Source organism: Lissotriton helveticus, chromosome 6, assembly GCF_964261635.1.
Source record: "Lissotriton helveticus chromosome 6, aLisHel1.1, whole genome shotgun sequence".
NCBI lineage: Eukaryota > Metazoa > Chordata > Amphibia > Caudata > Salamandridae > Lissotriton > Lissotriton helveticus.
In genome coordinates this window covers 1,214,097,279-1,214,121,774 of record NC_136067.1, presented here as the reverse complement: position 1 = coordinate 1,214,121,774, position 24,496 = coordinate 1,214,097,279, and the positions used below count along the sequence as shown (strand labels likewise).

Below are 24,496 nucleotides of genomic sequence, written 5' to 3'. Positions count from 1 at the left end.
GGAATGGGAAATGGCGAGAATTCAAGTGCTCGAAATTCTCGTTAAACCACCGCTTTTTTCGTGCGGTTTTCATCGGGTTCACGTGGCCACAGGCACGCGCTTTTGGGCTATAAACTTTCCCCCTCCCCAGCCAGCTTTGCCAGCAGCATTTGCCTCATCAAAGGCTCCCGCTGCCCCGCCCCCCCGCCCTCACTTATTCACGGCCGCAGGCCGTGACTTCAAAGGGTGCATCTTGCTTAACAGGCCGGGCTGCACGCATGTCTCGCTCTTGCCTCATCAAAGGCTTCCGCTGCCCCGCCCCCCGCCCTCACTTATTCACGGCCGCAGGCCGTGATTTCAAAGGGTGCATCTTGCTTAACAGGCCGGGCTGCATGCATGTCTCGCTCTTATTTCAGTGAACTTATCCACGAGTTATACAAGATACTTTGTGAAGTTCAGCTCGGCTGTTCTACATGTGATCAATTCTAGTGCCACCAGCGATTTACCTGATGCGTAAGTAAGCAAGCACCATGTTTACTAAAATGGTAATCATATCAAGTGTCCTCATTTGCCACGAATCTCAGATAGTTGGCTTCTCTTTTCAGCAAATGTTATTCATAAGTGGGCTGTAACTTACTTTTAACTGCTTGCAGGACTGTCTCTTTTCCCTTACCTTTCTAGTGTCCCACCATCTTTGAACCCCCAATTCACCAACTTGCTCCGTTTCTCTTCACATTCAAAAAGTAAATAATTCAAATGCCTGCCCCTCTAACAAGCATTGGCATTGCCAATAGGTCTCGCTTGTGGGACCTTATAAGTATTTAGTTATGCAGCACAATATCATTAGTGCAACAACATCAACTGTTGCATGCCTAAACACTTGTAAGGTACAAGGTTTAGCCGTGCAACAGCTGATGTTGTTGCACCAAGGATATTGTGCTGCAAAACTAAATACTTATAAGGTCCCACAAGCGAGACCTATTGGCTATGCCAATGCTTGTTTTACCAGTTGGGCCTGCTTTCCTCCACCTATAGATATTGGCTGATCAGCTATTATAGCTGCAGTTATGTCCTTTTTAAAGAGTGCCCTATATTTGAATGCTAATATTAACAAGTGAATATATTTAGCTAAATGCACTAAAGTTAGGATGTTTTTTATTCCGGATTTTAGATTCTGTTTTAAGATATAATTAAGACCCTATTTCTCGCCCTATACCTCTCTCAATATATCCTCTACCTCCACTCTCTCAATCATCCCAAACCCAATTCCACTACTATGATCCCAAAATAACCCTTTCTAGACTCTTCGCTCCTCTACCCCACCTTGCATCATCTCATACCTCTTTTACTATTCTGTTCTCCCAAACAAGCCTTTCTGGACCCTTCCCTCTTATTCTCCTCCCTCTCCTTTACTCATCCCAAACCTCCTACTACTGCTATGAACTTCCCCCCCAAAAGGATTCCTAGACCCTACCCTCTAACAGACTAACATTTCCACCACTTCAATTAATTTCATATTTCCCTATACTAATTCACAACTAATCCTTTTTAGGTTCCGGAGTAGTGTGCTACTTGCTGAAAAGCGCTTCCACAGCTTATTAGGGGTAGCAAACGTTGCACAAGCATTGCGCAGCTGGCTAGGGCACTGGTCCTTAACGGAGGTGTGGCATGCGTGCAACCCTGACTCACGGATATATTCCTTCTACTCACCAGTTCATAATCTTCATGTGCGGTTAGATCTCATACTGGCATCAGCTACACTACTCCTCCTAATGCAAGACACCGGTTATCTGGGTCGTACCCATTCAGGCCATAACCCACAGAAAATGTTGCTAAGTTGGGAGGTGGGAGTTCTGCTGATCCCAACATGGCGGCTCCAGATAGCAGCGCTGGAGGATCAGGTATTTCGCAACTCCTTGGAAACGGCGTTGCTAGAGTATTTTGAACACAATGTTGGCTCTACGATCTCCCCCTTGACCGAATGGAAGGCCTTCAAGGTCACGACTAGAAGGCACTGGATGGGCCTTACATGGAACATCCGCAAGCATTTGGACGCCTCCCTAACTTCTATTGAGCGGAAGCTCCTCCACTGGTAATCCCTGTCAGTCACCCGCCCCGAAGCCAAGACACAATTAGATGCTATGCACGCGAACCCGTTAGAACTCCGAGAAACTTGAGCTGTCACAACTACCTAGCTCACTCAGCTCGCACCCACACGTTGTCTGACAAGGCGGGTAAACTGCTTGCCTTCCTTATTAGACAGGAGCACGCACACCGTCCTATACACTCTATTGGAGATGAGCTAGGGCAAATGAGGTACACACAACTGGACTTTCAGACAGCCATGACTGAACATTACTCTGCACTTTATGTGTCCAGCGTGCATGTGGACTCCCACCAAAGAAACACTTTTCTGGACTCTGTTGAGCTGCCTAATCTATCCATTGACCAACACCTAGCATTAGATTCCCCTTATCAGTAGATGAGATTCGGTAAGCTCTTGCGTCACAGGCATCGGGGAAGATGCCAGGTCCCAACGGGCTTCCTACAGAGTTTTTAAGACATATGCATAGATCCTGGTACCGCGCCTGCATGTGCTCTACACCTCTGCACTTGACATCTCATCCCTTCCTCCCTCTTTATGCACCACTAACGTGGTCTCTTTGTTGAAGCCAGGCAAGAATCCTACAGCCCTGGGGTCTTGCAGGACCCTAGTGATCCTAAACACTGATTATAAAATTCTGGCAAAGGCCCTCGCTAACCGACTTGCACCCTACATGCCCTCCTTAGTGCACGCAGACCAGAATGGATTTGTTCCGGCAGGAAACACCTTGCTCAACCTTCGCCGCTACTTCAGAGTAGCAGAATATGCTTCTCTGGACTGGCCCCTCTCAGGCTGCCTGGTACTTGACCTCGAGAGAGCCTCTGACTCTCTTGAGTGGGACTATCTCTTTGTAGTGCTGCCCAGGTTCGGCATAGGCTCTTTCTTTATCATCATAGTCAAGCTACCATATAAGAGCCCAACGACCCGAGTAAAAACTGGGCCCTATATTTCGGACTCCATTTCGAGTAGGCCGTGAGACCCGCCAGGGCTGTCCGCTCTCCCCACTCCTCTTCTCTTCAGTAGTGGAGCCTCTGGCAGTGTACATCCGTGCACGGGCAGACATAGGTATCCCTCTGGGTGATGGCACTCACACAACTTCTTTGCATGCGGACAACATCTTGCTACATGCAAGTGATTTCCTCTCCATCCCTTCTTCGTTAGATTTAGTACTTTCACTATTTGCCACTGTATCAGGGCTAAGGGTCAATGCGGCAAAGTCCATTCTCTTCCAATTCTCATCAGCCACTTTAGACCCTGGACATACCCTGGGTGGGGTCCCAGTCACGTGGTGTATTGACGCCTTCCGTTACTTGGGTGCCTGGATATATCTGAGTAAAGCCGACTTATTTGACGGAAACATTACCAAGGCTACCTCTGCCATTTATTCACAGATGGATTTCTGTAAAACTCTCCGCTGTCTATCTCTGGTAGAGTGGCCCTTACGAAGATGGTGATCCTCCTACAACTTCTTTACTACTGTACCACCCTGGCTCTCTATATTCCCACCTCCTACTTCGGTAAGTTGGAAACAATGGTCAGAAATTTTCTGTGGGGGATGTTTAGACATAGGGTATCCATTAGGAAGCTTTATCTGCTAACGGGACAGGGCGGACTCGCGGTGCCTAATCTGGAGCACTATTACCTGTCTGCCCAACTGCAATGGGTAGCCTGGTGGCTAGCTTCATGTCACTTGTCAGATACAGTCACATTACAAACACCAATGTCACTCCATATCCTACTTCACATGTTTCATACATGTGCGAAGCCCAGGAATATGAGCTCCTTGCTCCATACCATTCAAATGCTACCGCAGAAGTCTATACATCACATGTGGCACCACACCATATGCCCTGGCTATTCCCCTACTAGGAACACCAAGGGGAGGGTTGTCTACCACGTCAGCGGAGTTGCGTAGTTGGGATGCAGTGGAAATTTGCGACACAGGAGACCTCTTTAGAGATGGCACTTTAATCCCATATGCGGAACTCATTTCAGAGGAGGGTCTGCCCCCTCAAAATGTCCTATTGCACTGACGAGCTCAAAACGTCACTTTCATCTCGGTGGGTTAACTTAACGACAGAGCCTACCACACACCATTTGAGTCAGTATTTACATATAACTAGCAGCCTGTCCCGACGTTGTCCGGGAGCAATTAGGCTTCAGGGCCCCCGCCCGCCCCGACGTTGTCCGTGGGTCCCCCGGAGCCTTCCTCCATATATTGCAGTATTATACCTCTATGTTTACTTTGTACGCTTTTGTAGCAGCCCGTCCCGATGTTGTCCGGGAGCAATTAGGCTTCAGGGCCCCCGCCCGCCCCGACGTTGTCCGTGGGTCCCCCGGAGCCTTCCTCCATATATTGCAGTATTATACCTCTATGTTTACTTTGTACGCTTTTGTAACCTGCACACGTAACGTTTTCCTCCTGTAATGCGCCGTTTGGCTCCCTTTTTTAATGCTCCGTTTGCTTCCTCTTGCTACCTGCACACGTCACTTTTTCCTCCTATACCTCTATGTTTACTTTCTACGCTTTTGTAACCTGCACACGTAACTTTTTCATCCTGTAATGCACCGTTTGGCTCACTTTTGTAATGCTCCTTTTGCTTCCTCTTGCTACCTGCACACATCACTTTTTCCTCCTATACCTCTATGTTTACTTTCTACGATTTTGTAACCTGCACACGTAATTTTTCCTCCTGTAATGCACCGTTTGGCTCACTTTTTTAATGCTCCGTTTGCTTCCTCTTGCTACCTGCACACGTCACTTTTTCCTCCTATACCTCTATGTTTACTTTCTACGCTTTTGTAACCTGCACAAGTAACTTTTTCCTCCTGTAATGCACCGTTTGGCTCACTTTTGTAACGCTACGTTTGCTTCCTCTTGCTCACGATGTACGCTTTTGTAACCTGCACACGTAGCTTTTTCCTCCAGTAATGCACCGTTTGGCTCACTTTTGTAATGCTCCATTTGCTTCCTCTTGCTCACGATTTTCATTTTTGCTTCATTTTTCCGCCACTCACCGCTCCTAAATAAATAAATAAATAACCTACCTCATCCTCATCCTGACCCTTTCACCCAGTCCTGAGGCAAAATAGCCGGGAGCTGGAGGTACTCTGGTAACAAACTAGCACCTTGATTTTAAAACTTGCTTCTTTTAACAAACGGTAATATTTGCACTTTGATTTAAAAAACTGCATTTTACTCTGCCTATTGCTCACTCACCCTTGTTTGTATTGACGTGCTCCTGATACCAATTCCTCAGCGCACAGCCGATCTGAAGGCTGGTCGCGCTTCTTGCAAACAGCAGCCGCCATCAGCAGAGGCGTGCGCGCTGGCCACGCCCATTCAGGCCACGCCCACTCAAGCCACGCCCCCGGACAGCGCTATAAATTCTCCGCTTCAGCTAACGCTACACTGACCCTTTCACCCAGTCCTGAGGCAAAATAGCCGGGAGCTGGAGGTACTCTGGTAACAAACTAGCACCTTGATTTTAAAACTTGCTTCTTTTAACAAACGGTAATACTTGCACTTTGATTTAAAAAACTGCATTTTACTCTGCCTATTGCTCACTCACCCTTGTTGTATTGACGTGCTCCTGATACCAATTCCTCAGCGCACAGCCGATCTGAAGGCTGGTCGCGCTTCTTGCAAACAGCGGCCGCCATCAGCAGAGGCGTGCGCGCTGGCCACGCCCATTCAGGCCACGCCCACTCAAGCCACGCCCCCGGACAGCGCTATAAATTCTCCGCTTCAGCTAACGCTACACTGACCCTTTCACCCAGTCCTGAGGCAAAATAGCCGGGAGCTGGAGGTACTCTGGTAACAAACTAGCACCTTGATTTTAAAACTTGCTTCTTTTAACAAACGGTAATACTTGCACTTTGATTTAAAAAACTGCATTTTACTCTGCCTATTGCTCACTTACCCTTGTTGTATTGACGTGCTCCTGATACCAATTCCTCAGCGCACAGCCGATCTGAAGGCTGGTCGCGCTTCTTGCAAACAGCGGCCGCCATCAGCAGAGGCGTGCGCGCTGGCCACGCCCATTCAGGCCACGCCCACTTCCACCTCCTATAAATATGTGCATTCACCGGAAGCGCAGCGGACGAGCGCAGCGGGAGCGCCGTTTGCGCGCCGAAGGCGCGCCTAAGGCAAGCCCGTCTGCGCCCGTCCGCGCCAGACCGAGCCCAGAGCCCAAACCTCTGGCCGGCTCCAAAACCCCCCGTATCAAATACTCCCAGGAAACTCTGCACCAACTCAGAGTACCATTGAACACTAGATGCACCGGACCGATCAGCCCGGAAGACGAGCATCCTAAGTGTCCGAACTGCGCCTTCAGGTTTACGCCCTCTCACTCTCCCGAACCAGCTTGTCTGGAGATGGCCCTGCTGAACTGCAGGTCACTCCCAAAGCACCAGACAGAAATTAACTTATTATTAACAGACTCGGACATTGACGCTCTGTTCTTAACAGAAACCTGGCTAACTACGAGTTCCAACCCGGATATTGTCCAAGCTCTACCTCCCGGGTACCTCATTAAAACTCTCAACAGACCGACGGGCACCGGAGGGGGAATTGCGATTATCTATCGAGATAGCCTTGTCTGTCAGTTCAAAGACAGCCCCATTCTAGATAGTGAAAATTTTCTTTTTTCTTTACATCTGCCGCCATCCACCACACTATCAGGGGTCCTAATCTACCGCCCCCCTGGTCATGTAGGGCGCTTCATAAACTCACTTATGGATGCCGTCTCCTCTCTGGCCTGTGTTACTCCCAATTTTACAATCCTCGGCGACTTAAATCTCCACTTCGATGACCAAGACAATAAACCCGCCGCAGATTTAAAAACCGACTTAATTTCCCTTAACCTACAACTTCTCAGTAACGATCCCACTCATACGAAAGGACATTTACTGGATCCCGTCTTCTCTAATCTTTCCAAACTCTCTGCTCAAACTCCCCTGCCCCTTCCCTGGTCAGACCACTTCCTGGTTCCTTTTAAACTCCAACTTCCAGGGAAGATGGTGGATATTTCTCGTCCACAGGCCACGTCACGCCCATGGAAAAAACTAGATATACTCCTTTGGGAACGCTCTCTGTCCTCCACTGTTCCTACAGTAGACCCAGATCCGTCTAAAGCCGAAATCCAGCTTCATAAATGGATTAGCGACTCCCTTAATACAGTCCTGCCACTCAAAATCCTCCCTTCCTCTAGGAAATCCTCCAAACTACCGTGGTTCACCGACGAACTACGCGAACTAAGGAAGAAAGGCAAAAGGCTAGAGCGCCAGTGGAGAAAGACCTGGAACCCGGAAGACAGAAGTGAATACAAAATCCATATCAGGCTCTATAAAAACGCTCTTAAATCAGCCCAGGCCTCCTATTTCGAAGAGCGAATAGCCTCGGCGGCAAATTCCGCAAAAGAGACCTATAGGATTGTTAAACACCTCACCAAAATTCAGGACCCACCGTCACCACCAGATCTTGACGGAGCAAAATGTAATCAGATGGCCGAATTCTTCTCGCAAAAAATTGAAAAAATCCTGACTTCCCTCCCGCCTACTACGGTCACTTTAGGAAGCCCTAACCATTTCCCCCGCCAAGACACCCCAAGGCTATCCTCCTTCCCTCAAATCACCATCGAAACTTTTCTTGACGTTCTACACAAAGTCAAAAGCGGCGCTCCATCAGATCCAGCCCCGATCAGTAAACTAAAGTTAGTTGCCTCCACCATAGCCCCCCCTCTCACCAACCTGATCAACGCCTCCTTCAAAAACGGCTCAGTCCCAGCAAACTGGAAAAAAACCATAGTCAAGGCTCTCATAAAAAAACCGCATCTAGACCCAACAGACCCATCTAACTTCAGACCGATCTCACTGCTACCGGCCATTAGTAAAATCGCCGAGCGCATTGCAAATCAACATCTCTCTGAGTTCCTAGAAACCAACCATCTTCTCCGCCAGTCCCAGACAGGCTTTAGACCAGGACAAGGGACCGACACCGCACTGTTAGCCGTAGTCGAAGAAGCCAGAGGCATATTGGACGTAGGAGGATCAGTGGCAGTGATCCTCCTCGACCTGAGTGCCGCCTTCGACACGGTGGACCACGCAACCCTTGTTCACCGTCTTGGGCTGTTGGGAGTGGAGGACTCCGCATTAGCCTGGATCTCATCCTTCCTTGAAGACAGGTCATTTCAAGTTTCAGATGGGCAATCCATCTCCAAGGCTCAAGCACTCAAGTGTGGGGTGCCCCAGGGATCCTCCCTGAGCCCCACACTTTTTAATGTGTACATGGAACCACTCGAGGACATTGTCAAGCCTTTTGGCATTAAATCAATAATGTATGCCGACGACACCCAGCTCGTCGTCTCCCTCAACCAGTCCGACAACGCCCTCCCCAATCTATCCAGTTGTCTTGAAAAGGTACACCAGTGGATGTGCGACTCCCGATTAAAATTGAATGGGGAGAAATCAGAAATACTCCTCCTGGGAAACCCTAAGAAAATCCCCACTACCCTCCCCTGGCCACCATGCATGGGAACCCCGCCATCCCCTAAGCCCGAAGTAAAGAGCCTTGGGATATGGCTGGACCAGGAGCTCAGTTTTAGGACTCAAGCTAGGAAAACCGCGGGAACCTGCTTCGGCCTTATAAAGATGGCACGAAAAATTCTACACCTACTCCCCCTCCATTCCAGGAAGCTCCTAATGCAGGGGCTGGTAAACTCCAGATTGGATTACGGTAATGTCCTCTATCTGGGGGCCCCAGCCTCTGCAGTCCACAGACTTCAATGTGCACAAAATGCGGCCGCCAGAATCCTCACAGGAACTGCCGCAAGGAGCTCGGCCAAACCAGCCCTTAGAAGCTTGCACTGGCTACCAGTAAAGGAACGGGTCAACTTTAAATCCCTGTGCATAGCCCATAGAATTATGCACAACGAAGGACCTCCCATCCTTAGGCCACTTGTAACAAAACAACAGTCGAGTAGACAACTAAGATCAAACACCCTTTCCCTTGCAAACGTTCCAAGAATCAGAAAGTCCAGAACAGGCGGTCGCCTGTTCTCGTACAATGCCCCCAGACTTTGGAATGCCCTTCCTCTCTCCCTGAGGCAAGAACACAATCACCTCAGGTTCAGGAAACAACTAAAGACTCTACTCTTCCCATGAGCCCTCCATCCTGTCTCTTCACCCCACAGGACAGTGGTCACTAGCGCTGGGATGCCCTAGGGTAGCTATGCACTTTATAAAACCCAAAATCAAATCAAATCAAATCAAATCAATCCGCCGCTCACTGCTCCTCCCCGCCTCTCCTCACCGCCATGTCCGCCGGTCCTCCTCGCGCTCCTGGACGCCGCTCCTCCCCGCGCGCCTCACGTCGGGCACGCACGCCGCGGCCGGCGCTTCTTCCAAGGGACTACTTTTTTTTCTTTCGGTAAATTTTTTAAATAACGTATATTTATTACGTTTATATAGCCTATGTCCATCTGCACACCCTGACGATTACAACGATGTATCTGGTGTGTGGATTGGCGCTGTGGTTCCCGAGTTTACCCGCCTCAAAGGTTCAAAGTTCTTCCTTTATAATAGTAGTATAGATATAGATGGGGGAAGGGGGCTATTTGATACATTGGCTTGCTTTGACTCTCCGTCAACATACAGGGATCACACTGGTCTCCCTAAAACAACATTGGGAGGATGACCTGGGGCATGCCCTTTTGGAGAAGGAGTGGATGGCAGTGCTGGAGGGCCCGACACATGTCCCTCGCAGCCAGCGCTTTCGGCAGATTCAATACTTTATCCTACACCGTGCATACCTCACCCCAGATCAGATAAATAAGTATTTCCACCGCACTGACTCAGACTGTCCCAGATGCCGTTTGCCCAGTGCAGATCTACTGCACATGCTTTGGCATTGCCCTGCCCTGGGAGAGTACTGGACTGACATAGCGACCGCTTTAGCCCGCTGCATCGAGCACGACATCCCGTTTCAACTGGAGGTGTATATTTTGCACCTCTTCAAGAGGAGCAAGAAATACAGGCTCGCCTCACGATTCTTGGACCTTAGCCTAGTCACAGCAAAACGCCTGATCACTAAGAGATGGAAGGCACCGCTAGCACCTCATGCACTGCCTAGCGCCGCTCACTGCGCAACAGGGCAAGGGCAGAAGGTGTGGCCCTGCAAAGGGAAGACCTGCTGGGACTTTGAAAGTTTCCCCTAGCTAGTGGTTGGGTGACTATTGTGAATGACGTATAGGAGCTAGATACACCCACTGAGGATATACAAGAGGGGACGGAAGTCTAAGCAGCTCTAATGCCACACATTTCTGTTGCTACTGCGATGACTGAGGTGGGGCACTGTCCCTCAATCTCTACTCAGCCAGGTATAACATAGTGGCTTAACACATACTACAAGTAGATAAACACTTGATGTAGTAGTCATGGGTGGTTATCCCCTCCCCTTTGTGGAGTTATTTTGTCCTCATTTTGTTGAACCCTACGCCCACTGTTCAGAGAAGCGTTATACCATACATGGATCATCAATGAACTGCATATCATGTAGGCAGACTACACAGTTACTCTTTCATTCAGGCGACCTACTGATATGGACTCATTTAATCCCTCATGCATGACAAATTAAGCACATACCATCACCGCTGTATTATCAACAGTCGACATGCAAATGTGTTCTCTCTTTGTGTACAGTGTCGTTGATTCGTTTTTGTAATGCCATTTTTTTTTTATTAAAAATGACAATAAAAAGATTTAAACAAAAAAAGAATCAGGGGTAGCAAACGCTATATAAATGCAAACCCTTCCCTCTTCTATCCCTCCACTATCTTTTTCAATCCAAATAACAGACTAACATGTCCACTGATCAAATTATTTACATATTTCACTACAGTTATTCTCCACTAATCCTTTTCGGCTTCAGGAGTAGAGTGCTACTCGATGAAAATGCGTTTAAACACCTCATCAGGGGTAGTAAGCACTATATAAATGCAACTACAATCTCAACTATTTATTGTACAGTAGTCATGGCTTCCTGGTTTCATGATATATGCTACATCGATTGTGCTTTTAACTGTACTTTTATGATTATTATTATTTAATTTTTTTTGAAAAACCTTTATTTTATAAAATGAAGACAGATACAGACCTACAACCACCAGGGCCGGTCAGTAATGCAAAGCAAAAAGAATAAATCAGTACACAGCTCATCAGCCGACAACCCAAGGGTTCGGCAGCGTAAAGGCATGATGTTGTTCGGAGCATCTGGCAGATGAGGATAAATAAAAGGTTCTTATATTTTATTACATACAAACAACAAACTAGAAACCCCACAAGAAAAAAAGTCGAGGCAAAGGTATCAATATAAGGGCCGCTACGTGTGGCATGAGGGAGACAACGAAAAGCAAGCATCAAGAAATCATGGAAATGGGGAGCGTGGACCAAGAGCAAGCAATATTTCACAGCAAATGCAAAATCAAAAATACTGGAACGCACAGTCAAGAAGAGCTTGTAGTATCAGGGGGTTCTGTAAGGGGAGGGACACAAATCTCTCCACGATACGAGTTCCACTGACCCCAGATCTTATCCCACTTCTTGGGCCTACCTCGGGAGATGTATACAATTTTTTCTCGAAACATGCACCAGTCCATGTTCTCCTCCCAGGCCGAGACCAGTGGTGTCCTATGAGACCCCCAGAGCTGAGCAATGTCTCGTTTTGCAATAATGTTGCCCAGCGTGACCCATTGAGTCTGAGCAACGGTACAATCATTCGGTTCCCAAACATTCAGCAGACAGCGTCGGGCCTCAGGAAGTAGCCCGACGCCCGTCACTTCACTCATCACCGCATGCACTCGATTCCAAAAAACCATTACCGCCGGGCATTCCCATATAATATGGAGGAAAGTAGCAAGCAAACCACATCCACGCCGACATAACCCATCCACACTTTTATGATTATTAATCAATAATCAAATTAAGATTTAAAGAACATTAAGGAATTTAACATTTGAGGCAACTATTTGTCAATTGGTTGCTTCAAATCAAGCCAAATGAACAAACAAAAACACAAAAAAAACTGGATCTCAGGGAGTATAGCATATTGCTTTGTCTTTTAGAAATATAACTACATGTTGAAAAGCATGCACCGAACTTTCCAGAATTTTTTTTTTCGACTTTAATACAAATATTTCACAGTTTGTACATTTGTTTGATGTATACTTGGTTCCCTATTTGTGTGCATTGCTCTGAGGTTCAAATCGTAAATATTGCTTAGTATGGGGTTCCCGGATTTCAACAGTGATTCCCTGGGAGTTCAAATTTGTAAAAAGGTTAAGAACTACGGATGCACCCCAAGTCAGCAGAGCAGGCAATTAGCAGATAACAAAGCCATAACGTAGCGATAACACTGACAGGTTGCACAGACTCAGCCCCAACCTTCAATGATTAATACACATTTTCAAAAATCCAAAGTCGGAAACGTGAATCAAAACATACCTGTTAATTTACATAAGAACTTTTAACAAGAAATCGCCCTATCTAACTCAAACCGAAACATCCTTACGATCTTAAGGGTGCTATGCCGAGCAGGGGGTGGTGTGCAGAGTAGATGGTCAGCATATTTTAAAGATCACTTACAAGTTTTCTGGGCTCTCTCCAATACTTTGCCACAACGGATAGGCCTCTAAACATCACGTAAAGGCACATCTCAGAGAAACCGCGACCACCCATAAGTAAATAAATTAAAAAAATGTAAAAAAAGAGGTGACTACCTTTACAGCACAACGAAGAAATAATCCGTACCCTTTGGACACAGGTGGTTCTAGCCACCACACAGCACTGATGAGTTTAGTTAACTATATAATAAACGACGAAAAACACGTAAATAACATTTAATGTTCCGCGGTCAAAACAGTTGAAATGTGTGAAGTATGTCGTACATACATTTACATTTACGCTGTTTTACATTGATTTCGACAGTTGGAAGTCTGCGCACAGAAGATATACCTTGGAAAAGAGAGGGGACAATAATGCTCTTCTTGGCCATCCTTAAATTGTAGGTATTCTCTGAACGAGTCTCTCTCTTTCAACATGGCCACCGCGTTTATGTGCACAAATTACGAGACAGGCGAGACAGTCCTTTTTTTGTGGTCATGGATTTGGTTCTTGCTTCATCACAATGACGTCAAGGCGTGAAAGCATGTGACATATTTGGGAAAGATGGCGCCCTCCAGTTGCAGTATGATGAAGAGGTACTTACTGTTACTGGCGCAAGAGAACTTTGAGTTCAGAATGCCGGTGAGTGACAGACTATATTAAACGTCTACCACTACTTGCAGTTGATAAGTCATCAGAATTAAGTGCAATATTTAGAATTGTCAAAACTTCTATTTGATTGAGCGTGTCTTTTTTTTGTCAATTGCACTTTGCGCATTGACTTGATGTTTAGATTATAAAATTTGAATGAATAGTAAAATAAATATGCAGAGCGTTGTTGATTAAAAAGCACTGGTTGATGTTGTCGAACTTCATGGGACTTCATAGCTGCCAAGGTTTCAGATTGCCATGTGTGACATTTTCATAATTTCTGAGTAATTATGAGTGACATTTTAATGAATATGAGTGACACTTTCTCGTGAGCAAAATCAAGCTATGAAAATGAGGAAAACATAGAAATATGAGAAATTATACTCATTTAAGGAACGAGAAACTCTAAATTAACTGGTGCACAGAATAAGAAATTTTAAATGATTTCCATGTATCAGAGTCATGTCTAAGTCATATACTTGGAATCATGCAAACATCAGAAAGCTCATTTGCAATATATTAAATCAAGGCTCTTCACACTAGCCTAGGAGCTGTTTTTTTCCAATAGTGCGTTATTTTGAGGCTTGCTTCCAGCCTTTGCCAAACACAGATTGCCAGCCTTTGTGGCGGACCCCTCCAGGCCACTCTACAGACATGCATGTTAACTGACAACATATTTCTAGGCATGATAGTTTTCAAAGCCTCCCGATGTACTAGCTTTTCCACCAGCTTTCTTAAGCTGTTGTTATTGTTGGGATGGAAAAGCATCTCGTATGGTGATGGGAGGTGAACCCCTGCCCTGAGTGCCCCACCTGCAGTGATATCTGGATCCTTAGTATCAATTTTCGGTCGTGGGCGAACATGAATCAAGCGTGTGCATGGTGGCCTCAACCTATGTCACGGATTGTGTCAGGTTAGGCCGGGAGGCACGCACAATGTGTTAATCGCGTAGTAAAGGACTATTGCTCTTACTAAGGGATATGTGTTACGAGCATGGCGGTGGCAGCATCCTTTTTTGTAATAAGTAATCAGTAATATGTCTAAGCCTTTTTACATGTGTAATGGGAGTGGGCCCTGCTGACCCATTCAAGAAAAGTTCCACTGCTGTGTGCTTCGCTTACCCTTGGCCTACATCAAACTGAATGTGCCGCTGGTGGCACGTTTGCGGGAATTGAGGTTTCATGTAGGTTTGACTTAGGGTGCATTACATGGAGGCCTGGCCTCATGTTTATTTACAGCAACCTGGTATTGTTATGTTTCATACAGGTGCCCCGATATAGGCTCAAGTAGCAACCAGACCTTTTACCTATTTTTCCCCTGACATTACACTGTATAATGGATCTCAGTACTGACCTCTTACCTAATTACAGTAATGCCTAAATGACAAGGGGCTTTCTCCGAAAACTAGCCTCATTCATGAGGCATGAGGATTCTTGGAATCTCCGCAGTACTACCATCTCCTGCATAATAACTATGTATAAGAGTCATGCCTTCTGTTATCCTAGTGCAACATTGACACAGCAAGGTAGGGTACCACTTTGGGTATATTAACACCATATCTTTGATGAGGCAGGGAGAGGAGAAACTGGACTTCCATGCTGACACACTGACACAAGACGCTGAGGTTCCTGCATGCAGACACTGTAGCTCGCAGTGGTCTGACATCCTCGCGGGGTGTCCATCTTGAGACCAAGACGGGGTCCGACAGTCTCTCACTTGAGGTAATGGGGTTGACTATATCCTAGAGGTATTCTTGGCTCTACACCTACGTACATGCTATTCACACTTAGGTACATCTAGTTAGGGTTGCATCATAGGAGTACACATTATTACTGTCATGTATTTTTATACTTGCCCGTATTCATTGTTTTAGCACCATGGTAGGAATCTACCATCATTTTACTCTATTGGTGTTTACAATCATTTATATCTGTTTCTGTCTTATGGTTGTCTCAGCACACCTATTTTACATTATAATGACGGTTCATTACATGCTTATTGAAAACATAGGTTACTGGCATGGGTGGAGGAAACTGGGCATTTATGCTACAGTTGTCAGGGCCCAATCTTAGCACTGGCATGTGCCTCACAAATGGCTACACCCAAGAGCCATTGCAGGGTACAAGTTTAGGTAGTGGGCGAAGGGCTGTGCCTGGGACCGCAGAGACCGCTTCACTTCACTAGTAAGGAACACAATTACCAATCATGACTTTCTGCCTTGAGAAAGCCCCCGGCCAATGGGCCAAACGGGCGAACCACGTGTCGGCTGTGTTTTGTTCTATAGCATTAATATACGAATAAACACATCGTGTTTGAAACCTACCAATGAACTTTGGAAATTATTCCTCCTACAAAATACAAATCAAGAAGGCACTGCCCTCCGACCACTACCTAAGTTTATTGAAAACATCCCCACCATTTATTCTGTGTATTTCTGTGAGACCAAGTGGGCATGAGTGACTGAGCGAAAAGTACTGGACTGTTTCCACGATCCCTGACGAGACAGAGCTGTTATGGTCGATAGTTGCCAAGAACTATTCTCTCCTTCGTAAGAGGTGTTTATAGTGGCACTGTGAGCTAGCTGGTATGCAGGCTAACATACTCGGTGGGGGTGTCGGAAATCAGTCTGGACACCTATCCCACAGTGTATGTTGTCTAAACGCGCAGATCCTATATAGGTTTATAGGAATTACACGACATGGCGCAGCCAATGTTTGTTTGGTACTTTAATGGTCAAATCTGCGTAGTTCAGTCGTGCTGTTCACAGAGACCCCTACTCACATTTACCCAGAGACGTCTGGAGTGGGAAGGGAAGGATCCGCCACAGCTGAGTAGACACATCCTATGTATTGGCTGTAGGTTTATCAAGCTTGAAGGACAAACAGTTCCCTGTTGTGCATAAAACCTTATCTCAGTTTCCTTGTAACTTCTCCTTCGTCAATATTGGCTGATGAAGACGCCGCTGCACCAGCACAACGTGCGAATGCAGCTAGGGAGGAAGAGCAGGAAGGTGAAATAAACATTTCAGAAAATGTCAGAACTGCCCTTACTTTAAAACGAAAACGAGCAGACTATTGAGTCACAACTTGAGGTGGGACAGTAACTTTCGTGATTGAGGCACACAAATGATACAGAACGGAGGTATTCTATTCATGGGTTAAGTTCCCACCAGCAGATGCACGCTCAAATACATTTAAATCTTACACTGAAGATGAAACACCAGGTGTATACTGTCCGTATGAGGACATTTAGGTTCTGCTCACCTTCCAGGAGAATATACACTGGTTTAAAGGTGCCCTCCCACTCACAAAAGACAAAGTGTAACTCGGTCCACTCAGAAGAGATGTTGCAACTTGGCCAGTCCTAGCGGCTTACACACCGCATCCAGACATCAACTTAATGCCAGTAGTAGACTTACGTCCACTTCATAAAGAAATAAGAAAACTTTACAGAAACCTGACACAGTTCATGATGAAAACACTCACACTTCAACCAGCAAGGGATACACCAGCAGGACAAATTCAGGGATCTACAACTAAAATAACTCCACAAACTCTACACACAGTTATGGGTAAAATGCCCACTAGACACGAGCAAATGCCATTTTGGATAGCTCAAAAAAATAACACAGAGGCAGTGTTTCCACACACAAGCCCTCAAGAACACAGAATGTTAACAATCTGTTTGCCATAGGGGATAGCTCCCCAGATTGAGGATTGTACCTCTTAGGGTACAGTTTTCGCTGCCATATATACCAGAACTCATGGTATCCCTATAATAGCAGGAATACTAGATGTATTAAGACAAATACAGAATGAGTATGGAGCAGAACCTGCTCTGAACCTAGGGATGACATTATTAGAACATTTTGCCCAGGTTTCAACTGTTATATTAGCAAACTTAAAAGGGGAGGCAGCAACAATGGCAATACGCCAACGCCTGAGGTATTTCACTCCTTTACAAGAGTAGCGTGAATTACCTAAAATTATCTAAGATACCTATCCCGAATTAGTTAGAGATCGTTTGGGAGCTAGAGCAACAAAACCTCAAATCATGGGTGGTCCTGAAAAAGATAACACCAAGCAGGCACCTGATTCTTACAAGAAGAAATGGGATAATAATAAAAAAACAAAAGAATAGACAAAATAGTTCACAATCCAGGGGTGGGTCTCCACAATAGGAGTCCTCCGAAAGGAGGTACAACGGTAGGAATCGAGAAAACATAAAAAAAACCTGACAGGTGTCCGGATACTGATACACGTTCCTCTCACGGTTCATAAAAAAACTCAGAGAGGAAAGGACGGTCAGAAAACAGACAAGAAGAGCGTACAAAGTCCAGAGACATGCGACTCGTTTCAGACTATACTTCCAAAAAAGATGAGAAACCAAAATCAAAACCTCAATTTAAAAAGCACAAAGTAGCAGGTCTTCAAGTTAGACATGCCCAGTATTCTGAGGACTCAACTTCTAAATGGGGAATGGGCTCTGACTATGCTAGACAGCACAGCAGAAGTAACAATAGCTCACCAGAACCTGATGGAATTTCTGGTGACAGCGGAGTTGATTGAACATATCACGGTGGAGACACCTGATACGAGGGTAAGTGTCCAACATAGGTTACATGAAATACCACTCCAAATAGAGGGGGAAAACCCCAAAAAATAAAGGCCTCTTTTGGGAGAACCTGACTTATGTACATGACATCTTTTTGGCTGAATAAGATTGTCCGCCTGAAATTGTTATGAAGTGCCCAAAGGGAGAAACTGTAATCTTACCATCTTTTTTCGACCTTGTTTCAATATTCCTAAAACATACATATGCGCAGGAGTGCCAGTAGCACTTGCTCCAGCATTATATCGCAACCATGTTGGGTGGGATGCTGAGTCACCTCAATATGTAATCCCAGTAAAAACTACTCCAACTCCACATAGACAGTACCCAATAAAACAAGAAGCGAAAAACAAATCAGTAGATCTTAGATCAACTTGTATACCAGGGTTTAATTGAAACTTGCACTTTTTCAATGAATATTTTGTTTCCCATAATGAAACCCAATAATTCATACCGTCTCGTTTTAGACTACAGACATCTGAACACATGCACTAAAACATTTGCATTACATATGTACACAGGGCCGCATTATTGAATAACATTGTGCGAAAAAAATTCAAAAACACTAGATTTTTCAAATGGATTTTTCTGCCAAAATAAAGCGCCTGAAAGCAGATATTTGACAGCATTCTCAGTGCTCCATTCTCAGCATCAATTCTGTCGACTCTCCCAAGGGTATAAGAATAGCACTGGGTTGTTCTCCGCTAGGGTAACAGAGTTAGTTCAGATTTTGGTTGAAGAAGCATTTTCCTATGTAAATGACATTGATCTGCTGCATGATGATTTAAACGATCACTTGACCAGGGTGAGCAACTTAATTTTGGGATCGCCTCGGAGGGCTCAAATTCAACTTTAAAAAATATAAAATAGCCCACCTTTGTTTCCTATTTTTGGGATATGAGCTTTCAAGTGAATGTAAAAGCCTGACGGCAAATTTTTTAGAAAAGTGTGCGCTGCTCCAACCTCCTAAATCTTTGAAAAATGTACAATCCATATTGGGATTCCTAAATTTTGTCGGAACTTACATTTTAGATTACGCAGAAAAAGTAAAATCTTTCTACGACCTAATTAGACCAGATTTTTTAGTTAGGAATTGGACACAGGAACACACAGATATACTTCTTTCTTTACAAGCTGACATGATACCTTCAAAACATCTACACACACGTGTAAATACCACAAATTTGGTGATCTGTGTTATAGCGGGTCAATCTGGGTATACTTACCTAACTTTCAATGAAGGTGAAACAGTACCTATAGCATATATATCACACCTGTACAGAAATGCAGAAATGCGTTTTGCTTTTACAGAAAACATTCTGACCGCAGTACAGACTACTGTAGTGAGAGAGCGAGCACAGGCTTAGGGGAAACAATTAAGTGCAGTGAGTACGGTACCAGCCTTAGAGGCTGTCAAAAAGGCAAGTGTTGGGGGCGTGGCTAGCAGCCAACGATGGCGGCCGCAGCTTAGGGAGGCTCCAGCGGTAGGGCGGCTTCCCACCTAAATCCGGCACATTAATCCGTGCATTTATCCACGCTTTCGGGGCGGAAAGGGTCTGGTGACCGTGCGGCGCCCAGCGTGAAAGTTTGGGAGAGTCAGCGGCTCCACAACCGGCAAAACTCCGAGGCGAGAGGAGGGGCCTGCAGCCTTCGCTGAGACAGCGCGGTAACCTGTGGACGGTGGCTGGGCGGAAGTGAGGTGAGGCCGGGTGCTGACGCCGGAAGTGGCGGACCCCCGGCGGACCCCCGGCGGACTCGCTGGCTGCGCGAAAGAGGAGAGCCTGTGGACTGGCGGAAGGTGTGGACGCCGGTGCCGCGATACCAACGCGGCTCCGGGGACGGGACGGCGGCCGGGAGCGGCGGAGCGGCCCAAGCATCGGCGCACCTGGGACTCGGTCATCCGGAACCTCAGGCGGGTAGGTCCGCCACTGAGAGCATAAGAGGGGGCCCCGGAGGTGTATGAAGCGGAGAACGGGAGGGAAGATCTTCAGTGGGCCGCGAGACTCCGCGCGGCGCCACACTCCCCCCTCCCTCCCCCCCACGTTCTGAAGCACCGGGCAGCGCCGGCGTCGGCCACCCGTCGGCCTCCTTAATCCAGCCGTCCCGCTGAGGGCCTCACCCTGACAACGGAGATTAACGCAACGCAGCGCAGCACAGACACGAGGTGAGGAGGGACTATAAGCCGTGGTCCACGACTTTCAGATTGCCTCAGGTGTTGGTGGACCTTGAGAGTGGGGGTCACATAGGCGGGCTGCAGCACAAGTGAGAAGCAGTCGCGAGTCCTGAACAGCAGTCGCCGAGTGCGAAGATACCGTCCAGGAGGCACAAGTGCGACCTCTGCCCCGATCAAGTGACGACCCCAGCTTGTGCTCAATCTACTTGCCGGCTGACCAATATGGCGAATAGGGGCCCTAGAAACAGCTCCATGCAAGCCAAATTAGACAAATTTGCCTATGATAAGCACACTCCCCCGCAGGAACAGCGCAAGCAGCCTGGGAAAACGGCGGACGCGGAAGGGTCGAAGAAGGCTACACTAGAGGACGTCCTGACGGCGCTGGCTCAAGTGCAGGCGACGGTGGGGGCGACGGCAACGGAAGTTACCCTAATCCGCGCAGACCTCCAGAAGATTAATGAGAGAGTGAAACAGGTCGAGGTGGTAACCAAGTCACTGGTCGAGGATGTGTCAGACCTCCAAATTGAAATGGGTAAGCTACGGGCGGACAACAAACTACTCAAGGAGAAGCTGGACGACTAGGAAGGACGTTCGCGACGGAACAACGTCCGCATTTTAGGGGTGCCGAAATCCGAAACTACGGGAGCAATGGACCTCTATGTGGAGGATATGATCAAGAACAGACTGCAACCAAAAGGCCTGTCACATTTCTTTTCAGTGGAGAGGGCACACAGGGTGCCGGGGGGAAAGCCGAAAACGGGAGGACCCCCGAGGCCGATCCTGGCGAGACTCTTCAACTTCAGAGACCGGGACGCCATTTTACAAGCAGCTAGGGTGACGCCGGCCATTCAGATTCAAAACTCTAAGGTGTCCTTCTTCCCGGACTACACAGCGGAGGTATCCCGAAGGCGGAGGACCTTATACGAGGTAAAAAAAAACGCTACGTGAAAAAGAGCTGCCCTACTCCATGCTATTTCCGGCCAGGCTCTGTGTAGTTGCTGACAAAAAAGTCTGTTTTTTTGACTACCCTGAGGTGGCTAGAGATTGGCTCGAGGGCTGGCATACTACGGACAGGAATCGGAGGAACCACAGACACAATACTGATCAACGTGCGGACAGCCGGACGGGGTCACAAACCTGAGGAAGAGGAGGGCCGGGAAGGTCCCCAACTCAGGACCTCGTGGAAGCAGACGGAAATGAACACTTGGAATAAGAAAATGGTGCACTGCTGTCTCTTCATTAAGGAACTACTGTTTTGTAGCTGCAATTGGACGCTGGCCTGCTTTGCCCCGGAAGTGAGCAGGGATGCCGCCTGCCGAGGGAGACATTCTCCCCCCTACACGCAAGTACTCTGGTTTTGGGAGGGGATAAGCACTCTGCTAAGTTGGGGAGGCGGGCAGTTGGAAGTCCGTTAGGCAGGGGGGCAGGGAGGGGGGGTTGTTTTGAAGTTGATTGGAACACACATGTATGGTCAAGAACTGAACCTCAACACTCACGTGATGTAACGGAACATTGGTTGAAACGAAGGTGTAAGGGCTGCTCTATCAGAATGCAAGCTGAACATTTTAGAGACTTTGTAGCCATACATGGCGGATAACCCTTCAATTGCACTGGGGGACATAGACCCGAATCCCCGGGGTTCCCCCTTAAGACTAATGACATGGAATGTACGAGGGCTAGGGGATAAGATCAAACGGGGACTAGTGTTGACCACACTGAAAAGACAGAAGCCCACTATAGCGATGCTGCAAGAGACACATTTAACGGGAGGGACGACTAAGGCCATGGATAGGAAAGGGTACAAAATGCTAGTACACTCGGAATTTACGTCCGGATCACGGGGAACCGGTATACTAATACAGAAATCCTCACAGTTCATTCCACTACAGACTAAGATTGATGATCAAGGATGCATTGCCACAGTGCAGGGGCAACGGGAGGGTAGACTCCTTAATTTAGTGTCGGTATACATTCCTCCTGCGCTCCACTCGGTGCAGCTCCCGAAATTAGCTGTTTTTTTAATGGCCCTTCCCGGGGGAGAGGTGATTCTAGGGGGGGACTTCAACGCCATAGTGGACGCCCAGCTAGACAGATTCCCGGCGGGCGGCCCCACCGGGGGATCTTCCCACTTCCAGCGCTTCATGTCTGCCATGGGTCTCATAGACATATGGAGACGTTCCCACCCCCAGTCCCAGCAGTTTACCTTCCACTCCGCAGTGCACGGAAGCCTTTCGAGAATAGACCATTTCCTGACCCCCGGTAACAGCACCCAATACATAGACACCGTAGACATTCACCCCAGGGGTATCTCTGACCACTCCCCGATCACTCTGACAATATCCACCCATGAGAAGGCACGCCGGCGAATGTTCCCTATACACGCTACATACCTGAAGATCCCCAGGGTCCGAAAGGCTCTTAAGACGGTGACAGCACAGTATTTCGCTGAGAATGTGGATTCGGTGCGTTCATCAGAGGTCCTGTGGGAGGCCTACAAGGCGGTGCTTAGGGGACAAGCAATAACCTCGATCACGGGTCACAAAAAAGAGAAAGCCTTGGAACTCACCAATTTAGAAATTACTTTACAGGAACTGACGACAGCACACGAACGGCAACCCACGTCAGTTACAGCACACGCACTTACCATCCAACAGCAACTCTACACGGATCATTTGAGAACTCAAGTGAAAGGCCACATCTCTGACACACAAAATAGGGTCTATGAGGTAGGGGATAAGGCGGGTAGAATGCTGGCCTGGCTAGACAAGCGGGAGGGTGGCTCCAGGGGCATCCAGCAGGTGAGGAACAGTCAGGGGGTGACCCACGCGAGCCCTGAACTCATAGTCGAGGCGCTGGCGGCCCACTTCGAGGGGGTATACACCCCTGAGCGGACTGTAACAACTGAAATGGCCAGAGAGGCATTGGAACGGATTGAGGTCCGGACGCTCTCCGCAGAGGCTACGGCAGACTTGGAGGCTGACATCACGGCAGAGGAGATACAGCTGGCGATTAACGCATTGAACCCGGGCAAGGCACTTGGCCCAAATGGCATACCTATTGAATGGTACCAGGCGAAGCCTGAAATACTGAGCACCCATCTTCTAGCTATGCACGAAGAATGTCTAGAGAAGGGAATACTCCAGTCAGACCAAAGACTGGCCACTATAGTAGCAATCCCCAAACCGGGGAAACCGCCGGAGGACTGCTCCTCTTACCGCCCCATCTCGCTGCTTAATGCGGAAGTTAAGATCCTCGCCAAACTCTTGGCGACCAGACTTGTACCGCATCTGCCCGATCTTATACACCCAGATCAGTCCGGGTTCATGCCTCACAGGAACACGGCGCTGAATCTGCGCCGACTACATGGGATACTGGCACAGGCAGCGGTGATTACGTCGCCGGCGGTTATACTGACCCTTGACGCCAGGATGGCCTTTGACCTGGTGGAGTGGAATTACCTGTTTGAGGTCCTGTCTCGGTTGGGTTTCGGCCCCAAGATTATTGCGTGGATGAGATTATTATATACTGACCCGGTTGCCCAAGTGGTGGCCAATGGCCATGTCTCGCGCACGTTTCCTCTGGGAAGGGGCACTCGTCAGGGGTGTCCACTCTCGCCACTGTTGTTCGCAATTTCATTGGAACCATTGGCCACCCTGATACGAATCACGCCACTGTTGAAGGGGATCAGCTGGGCGGAGGGCTGGGAGGACCGGCTCTCCCTTTATGCGGACGATATGCTGGTATATCTAACTGACCCGGAACGGGGGGTGCCGGCCCTTCTGCAACTCTGTGACAGCCACGGGAATATTTCTGGCTATACAATCAATTGGACCAAATCGGAGATGTTTGTCCTGAGGGGCCCGACTCCAGTGCTGAGTATAGACTGCCCTCTGAGGATCGCAGGATCCTCATTCAAATATTTAGGCATCCATGTCACTAAGGATCCAGCGGAGTTTATGGACAAGAATTTGGGGCCCCACATTGAGCGACTAAAGCAGGATGTTAAATTCTGGGCGGGGCTGCCCCTCACATTGCTAGGGAGAGCCGCTCTGTATAAAATGATGTCCTTACCCCGCTTCCTGTATGTACTCGAAAATACCCCTTACCCAGTGAACCCTAGATTCTTTCAGAAAGTGGCGGCGCTGGTGTCGAATCTACTGTGGGGCAATCTCCCACCACGTATCGCGCAAGCCAAACTGAATAGAGGATGGTATGACGGAGGAATAGCGCTCCCCAACTTGAAACTGTACTATTGGGCTGCGCAATTAAAGCATATCAACTACTGGATACATACTTCACAGTCCGAGCCGGCATTTCAA

General features: G+C 47.6%; 1 protein-coding gene across 1 annotated transcript in view; it reads left to right on the top strand.

Annotated features, from left to right (window-relative positions):
- The first annotated feature begins 13,270 nt into the window (after positions 1 to 13,270).
- TRMT11 (tRNA methyltransferase 11) overlaps positions 13,271 to 24,496 on the top strand; it is a 392,197-nt gene continuing 380,971 nt past the window's right edge. Inside the window, exon 1 of the mRNA XM_078648927.1 lies at positions 13,271 to 13,384. Coding sequence (XP_078505053.1) covers positions 13,307 to 13,384 — 78 coding nt within the window. The 5' untranslated portion in view covers positions 13,271 to 13,306. The remainder of the gene's footprint in view (positions 13,385 to 24,496) is intronic.